This window comes from Pipra filicauda, unplaced genomic scaffold (genome assembly GCF_003945595.2).
Source record: "Pipra filicauda isolate LSUMZ 115617 unplaced genomic scaffold, ASM394559v2 scaffold1081_size41530_pilon, whole genome shotgun sequence".
Lineage (NCBI taxonomy): Eukaryota > Metazoa > Chordata > Aves > Passeriformes > Pipridae > Pipra > Pipra filicauda.
In genome coordinates, this window is record NW_024103520.1 from 1 (window position 1) to 7602 (window position 7602).

At 57.6% G+C, this 7602-nt stretch overlaps 1 protein-coding gene across 1 annotated transcript; it reads right to left on the reverse strand.

Annotated features, from left to right (window-relative positions):
* Positions 1-953: 953 nt before the first annotated feature.
* On the reverse strand, positions 954-7224 carry LOC120323102 (RAC-beta serine/threonine-protein kinase-like). The gene is made up of 7 exons (XM_039380514.1): positions 6999-7224; positions 5516-5627; positions 3827-3968; positions 3612-3743; positions 3413-3478; positions 3213-3281; positions 954-1217 (listed from the first exon to the last, which is right to left on the reverse strand). The coding sequence occupies exons 2-7, from the start codon at positions 5614-5616 to the stop codon at positions 954-956; spliced, it is 774 nt and encodes a 257-aa protein (XP_039236448.1). The 5' UTR covers positions 5617-5627; positions 6999-7224.
* Positions 7225-7602: the final 378 nt, after the last annotated feature.

Genomic DNA, 7602 nt, shown 5'->3' on the forward strand with positions numbered 1-7602 from the left:
CCCAAATCCAGGGAATGAGCCCCCAAAATCCAGGGAATGATCCCCAAAATCCAGGGAATGATCCACCAAAATCCAGGGAATGATCCCCAAAATCCAGGGAAGGAGCCACCAAATCCAGGGAAGGAGCCCCCAAATCCAGGGAATAAATCAAGGGAATGATCCCTAAAATCCAGGGAATGACCCCCAAAATCCAGGGAATGAGCCCCCAAAATCCAGGGAATGAACCCCCAAATCCAGGGAATGAGCCCCCAAATCCAGGGAATGAACCCCAAAATCCAGGGAATGAGCCCCCAAAATCCAGGGAATGAGCCCCCAAAATCCAGGGAATGAGCCCCAAAAATCCAGGGAAGGAGCCCCCAAATCCAGGGAAGGAGCCACCAAATCCAGGGAATGAGCCCCCAAATCCAGGGAATGAGCCCAAAATAAATAAAGGCAATGATCCCCAAAATCCAGGGAATGATCCCCAAAATCCAGGGAATAAGCCCCCAAATCCAGGGAATGAGCCCCCAAAATCCAGGGAATGAGCCCCCAAATCCAGGGAATGAGCCACCAAAATCCAGGGAATAAATCAAGGGAATGATCCCCAAAATCCAGAGTACAAATCAAGGGAATGATCCCTGAAATCCAGGGAATGACCCCCCAAATAAATCAAGAGAATGATCCCCAAAATCAAGGGAATGATCCCCAAAATCCAGGGAATAAACCAAGGGAGTGACCCCCAAAATCCAGGGAATAAATCAAGGGAATGACCCCCAAAATCCAGGGAACAAATCAAGGGAATGACCCCCAAAATCCAGGGAATAAATCAAGGGAATGACCCCCAAAATCCAGGGAACAAATCAAGGGAATGATCCCCAAAATCAAGGGAATGAACCCCAAAATAAACCAAGGGAATGATCCCCAAAATCCAGGGAATAAATCAAGGGAATGACCCCCAAAATCCAGGGAATAAATCAAGGGAATGACCCCCAAAATCCAGGGAATGACCCCCAAAATCCAGGGAACAAATCAAGGGAGTGATCCCCAAAATCCAGGGAATGATCCCCAGAATTGAGGGAATGACCCCCAAATCCCGGGCAGGGGCGGGGGGTCACCTTGATGTCCCGGTAGACGACGTCCCGGGAGTGCAAATATTCCAGGGCCGACACGATCTCGGCGCCGTAGAAGCGGGCGCGGTCCTCGGAGAACACCCGCTCCCGGGACAGGTGGAAAAACAGCTGGAAAACAGGGAAAATCCGGGACAAATCGGGGAAAAGGGGGCTGGGAGGCGGTCCGCGGAGAACACCCGCTCCCGGGACAGGTGGAAAAACAGCTGGAAAACAGGGAAAAATCGGGAAAAAGGGTCGACTGGGAAGCGGTCCGCGGAGAACACCCGCTCCCGGGACAGGTGGAAAACAGCTGGAAAAGGGGGAAAACAGGGAAAATCTGGGAAAAGGGGGTTGGGAGTCGGTCCTCGGAGAACACCCGCTCCCGGGACAGGTGGAAAAACAGCTGGAAAACAGGGAAAATCCGGGAAAAATCTGGGAAAAGGGGGCTGGGAGTCGGTCCTCGGAGAACACCCGCTCCCGGGACAGGTGGAAAAACAGCTGGAAAAGGGGGAAAAATCTGGGAAAAGGGGGCTGGGAGTCCTGGGAAGGGGAGGGGACGGGGAATCCGGGGAAAATCCGGGGCTCTGGGGGAGGAAACGGCCCCGGATCCGGGGAAAACTCCGGGTTCAGGGGGGTGAAACTCCCCCAGATCCAGGGAAGCACAAGGGAAGTGGGATAAACCCTCCCAGATCCAGGGAAAACCCAATGTTTAGGGGGGTGGAACTCCCCCAAATCCAGGGATTGAGGCCTCCCAAATCCAGGGATTCTGACCCCCAAATCCAGGGATTGAGGCCTCCCAAATCCAGGGATTCTGACCCCCAAATCCAGGGATTGAGGCTCCCCCAAATCCAGGGATTCTGACCCCCAAATCCAGGGATTGGGGCCCCCAAATCCAGGGATTCTGACCCCCAAATCCAGGGATTTAAGACCCCCAAATCCAGGGATTGAAGCCCCCAAATCCAGGGATTCTGACCCCCAAATCCAGGGATTTAAGACCCCAAATCCAGGGATTCTGACCCCCAAATCCAGGGATTTAAGACCCCAAATCCAGGGATTCTGACCCCCAAATCCAGGGATTTGGGCCCTCCAAATCCAGGGATTCTGACCCCCAAATCCAGGGATTCTGACCCCCAAATCCAGGGATTGAGGCCTCCCAAATCCAGGGATTCTGACCCCCAAATCCAGGGATTTAAGACCCCAAATCCAGGGATTCAGGCTCCCCCAAATCCAGGGGTTCTGACCCCCAAATCCAGGGATTCTGACCCCCAAATCCAGGGATTTAAGACCCCAAATCCAGGGATTCTGACCCCCAAATCCAGGGATTGAGGCCCCCAAATCCAGGGATTCTGACCCCCAAATCCAGGGATTTAAGACCCCAAATCCAGGGATTCAGGCTCCCCCAAATCCAGGGGTTCTGACCCCCAAATCCAGGGATTCTGACCCCCAAATCCAGGGGTTCTGACCCCCAAATCCAGGGATTGAGGCCCCCAAATCCAGGGATTCTGACCCCCAAATCCAGGGGTTCTGACCCCCAAATCCAGGGGTTCTGCCCCCCAAATCCAGGGATTGAGGCCCCCCCAAATCCAGGGATTCTGACCCCCAAATCCAGGGATTCAGGCTCCCCCAAATCCAGGGATTCTGACCCCCAAATCCAGGGATTGGGGCCCCCAAATCCAGGGGTTCTGACCCCCAAATCCAGGGATTCAGGCTCCCCCAAATCCAGGGATTCTGACCCCCAAATCCAGGGATTTAAGACCCCAAATCCAGGGATTCAGGCTCCCCCAAATCCAGGGGTTCTGACCCCCAAATCCAGGGGTTCTGACCCCCAAATCCAGGGGTTCTGCCCCCCAAATCCAGGGATTGAGGCCCCCCCAAATCCAGGGATTCTGACCCCCAAATCCAGGGATTCAGGCTCCCCCAAATCCAGGGATTCTGACCCCCAAATCCAGGGATTGAGGCCCCCAAATCCAGGGGTTCTGACCCCCAAATCCAGGGGTTCTGACCCCCAAATCCAGGGATTGAGGCCCCCAAATCCAGGGATTGAGGCCCCCAAATCCAGGGACTCTGACCCCCAAATCCAGGGGTTCTGCCCCCCAAATCCAGGGATTGGGCCCCCCATCCCACCTCTCCTCCGTTGGCGTATTCCATGACGAAGCAGAGCCGGTCGTGGGTCTGGAAGGCGTATTTCAGGGCCTGTCGGGGGTGGGAAAAGGGGGAATTTCGGGATGGGAATTCCAGGGGAGGGACTCGGGGGGGCCCCCCCCAGGGCTGGGGATTCCCGGGGATTCCCGGGGATTCCCAGTTTCCCCCCCCATGGAACGCACGGTCAGGAAGGGGTGTCGCGAGTTCTGCAGGACCCGGCTCTCGGTCACCGTGTGGGCCACCTCGTCCTGGAAAAGGGGAGGGAGGGTGGGAAAAGGGGATTATCCCGGAATTCCGGGCTGGGAACGCCCCCCTTCTCCCCTCTTCCCAACCCCCAAATTCCCAAACCCGAGCCCCCCAAACCCCCCCAAATCCTGGCACCTTGGCGATGACGACGTCCTTGCGCAGGATCTTCATGGCGTAGTGGCGGCCCGAGGCCTTCTCCCGCACCAGGATCACCTTCCCAAAGGTGCCCTTGCCCAGCAGCTTCAGGTAATCGAAGTCATTCATGGTCTTTTTGGGGAGAAAAAAGCCCGTGTTGGGGCTGGGAACGGCCGGGAAAAGCTCTGGGAGGAAAGATTCCTGGGAGGACTCACGGCCTTGGGGCGGGGTTTGCCGGCGGGGTCATCGGATCCCGGGGATCCGCCCTGGAATTCCATGGGATCCTCTGGAGGTGGTGGCGGCTCCCGGGCCTTGAGGCTGTTGGCCACGGTCTGGATGGCCCGGATCCATTCCTCCCTGGAACGGGGGGGGAAGGACAGATCCCGAGGGATCGGGGCCGGGATGAGCCTGGGGGTCGGCGTCAGGGTTGGGAGGGATCAATGTTGGGATCAATACTGGGGTCAGTGTTGGGATTGATGTTGGGATCAATACTGGGGTCAGTGTTGGGATTGGTGTTGGGATCAATACTGGGATCAATACTGGGGTCAGTGTTGGGATTGATGTTGGGATCAATACTGGGGTCAGTGTTGGGATTGATGTTGGGATCAATGTTGGGATCAATACTGGGGTCAGTGTTGGGATTGATGTCGGAATTGAGACCGGGATTGACGCTGGGATTGATTTCGGGGTCCAGGTTGGGATCAATATCGGGATTGATACCGGGGTCAGTGTTGGGATCAATATCGGGATTGATACGGGGATGGACATTGGGATTGACTTTGGGGTCAACACTGGGATTGATGGTGGGATTGAGGCTGAGATCGACGATGGGATTGATTTTGGGATTGATATTGGAATTGATACCAGGATCAATGTTGGGATTGACGTTGGAATTGAGGCTGGGATTGATTTTGGGGTCAAGGTTGGGATCAATCTCGGAATTGATACCGGGATTGATTTTGGGGTCAAGGTTGGGATCGATGCTGGGATTGATTTGGGATCAATACTGGAATCGATCCTGGGGCCAACCTTGGGATCGACACTGGGATCGATGTCGGGGCTGATGTTGGAAGTGACATCGGGATCGATGCCGGGACCGGTTTTGGGACTGACGTTGGTGTTGGGGTCACCCTTGGGATCAACGTCAGGATTAACGTTGGGATCGATGCTGGAATTAACACCGGGATCACCCTCGGGATCGGCCCCGGCCCCACCCCCAGATCCCTCGGGAAGGGGCCGCCCCGAGCACCGGGGTCACCCTCGGGATTGACCCTGGAATTAACCCTGGGACCAACACCGGGATCACCCTCGGGATCGACCCCGACCCCAGCCCCAGATCCCTCAGGAAGGGGCCGCCCCGAGCACCGGGATCACCCTCGGGATTGACCCTGGAATTAACCCTGGGACCAACACCGGGATCACCCTTGGGATCGACCCCGGCCCCAGCCCCGGATCCCTCGGGAAGGGGCCGCCCCGAGCACCGGGATCACCCTCGGGATTGACCCCGGCCCCGGATCCCTCGGGAAGGGGCCGCCCCGAGCACCGGGATCACCCTCGGGATTGACCCCGGCCCCGGATCCCTCGGGAAGGGGCCGCCCCGAGCACCGGGATCACCCTCGGGATTGACCCCGGCCCCGGATCCCTCGGGAAGGGGCCGCTCTGAGCACCGGGATCACCCTCGGGATTGACCTGGAATTAACCCTGGGACCAACACCGGGATCACCCTTGGGATTGACCCCGGCCCCGGATCCCTCGGGAAGGGGCCACTCTGAGCACCGGGATCACCCTCGGGATTGACCCCGGCCCCGGATCCCTCGGGAAGGGGCCGCCCCGAGCACCGGGATCACCCTCGGGATCGACCCCGGCCCCGGATCCCTCGGGAAGGGGCCGCCCCGAGCACCCACCGCTCCTCGGGGGAGTCCACGTGGAAGGTCCTCTCGATGACCGTCGTCCACTGCAGGCACCGGATGACGAAGGTGTTGGGGCGCGGCCGCTCCGCCCGCATCAGCTGGCACTCTGGGGGTGGGAGCAGGGCTGGGGTTGGCATCGGGATCGATATTGGGATTGGCACTGGGATCAATACTGGGATTGGCACTGGGATCAATGTTGGGGTTGGCACTGGGATCGATACTGGGGTTGGTACTGGGATCAATGTTGGGATTGGCACCGGGATCGATACTGGGATTGGTACTGGGATCGATATTGGGATTGGCACTGGGATCAATGTTGGGATTGGTACTGGGATCAATGTTGGGGTTGGCACTGGGATCGATATTGGGATTGGTACTGGGATCAATACTGGGGTTGGCACTGGGATCAATGTTGGGATTGGCACCGGGATCGATACTGGGATTGGCACTGGGATCGATGTTGGGGTTGGCACTGGGATCAATGTTGGGGTTGGCACTGGGATCAATGTTGGGATTGGCACTGGGATCAATGTTGGGATTGGTACTGGGATCAATGTTGGGATTGGTACTGGGATCAATGTTGGGATTGGTACTGGGATCAATGTTGGGATTGGCACTGGGATCAATGTTGGGATTGGTACTGGGATCAATGTTGGGATTGGTACTGGGATCAATGTTGGGGTTGGCACTGGGATCGATATTGGGATTGGCACTGGGATCGATACTGGGATTGGTACTGGGATCAATGTTGGGGTTGGCACTGGGATCGATACTGGGATTGGTACTGGGATCAATGTTGGGGTTGGCACTGGGATCGATACTGGGATTGGTACTGGGATCAATGTTGGGGTTGGCACTGGGATCAATGTTGGGATTGGCACCAGGACTGGGGTTGGGCTGGGATAGAGTTAGGATTGATACCAGGACTGATGTTGGGGTCAACGTTGGGGCTGATGTTGGGATCAACGTTGGGATTGGCACTGGGGTCAACATTGGGATCAACGTTGGGATTGGAATTGGGATCACTGTTGGGATCCATGTTGGGATTGGCACTGGGGTCAACATTGGGATCAACGTTGGGATTGGAATTGGGATCACTGTTGGGATCCATGTTGGGATTGGCACCGGGATCAACGTTGGGATCAACGTTGGGATTGGAATTGGGATCACTGTTGGGATCAACGTGGGGATTGGCACCGGGATCAACGTTGGGATCAACGTTGGGATTGGAATTGGGATCAACGTTGGGATCAACGTTGGGATTGGCACCGGGGTCAATGTTGGGGTCAACGTTGGGATTGGCACTGGGGTCAACGTTGGGATTGGCACTGGGGTCAACACTGGGGTCAACACTGGGGTCAACGCTGGGATCAACACTGGCACCAACGCTGCCCGGCCTCGGGGTCAGTGCCGGGCCGGACGTCGGGACCCCCCCCAACCCAGCAGGAAAAGGGGCCCCTCCCCCCGCGCCACGGACCGGCCACGGAGAAGTTGTTGAGGGGGGTCAGGGCCGGGTCCGGCGGCTCCGGCCGCTCCTTGAAGCCCAGGAAGGAGCCGTCGCTCTTGAGCAGGAAGTACCGCGGGCGCCACGTCTTGATGAACTCCCCTGGGAAACGGGGAATCGCGGTGGGACCCGGATCCGGGGGGATGGGAGGGGGGGACAGCGGGGGAGACGGGGGTGGGGGTGGGTTTAGGGTTGGGGTTGGGTTGAGGTTGGGGTTGGGTTTAGGGTTGGGGTTGGGGTTGGGGTTGAGGTTGGGTTGAGGTTGGGGTTGGGTTTAGGGTTGGGGTTGGGGTTGGGGTTGAGGTTGGGTTTAGGGTTGGGGTTGGAGTTGGGTTGAGGTTGGGTTGAGGTTGGGGTTGGGTTTAGGGTTGGGGTTGGGGTTGGGGTTGAGGTTGGGTTGAGGTTGGGGTTGGGTTTAGGGTTGGGGTTGGGGTTGGGGTTGGGGTTGGAGTTGGGGTTGGGTTTAGGGTTGGGGTTGGGTTGAGGTTGGGTTGAGGTTGGGGTTTAGGGTTGGGGTTGGGGTTTAGGGTTGGGGTTGGGTTTAGGGTTGGGGTTGGAGTTGGGGTTGGGGTTGGGT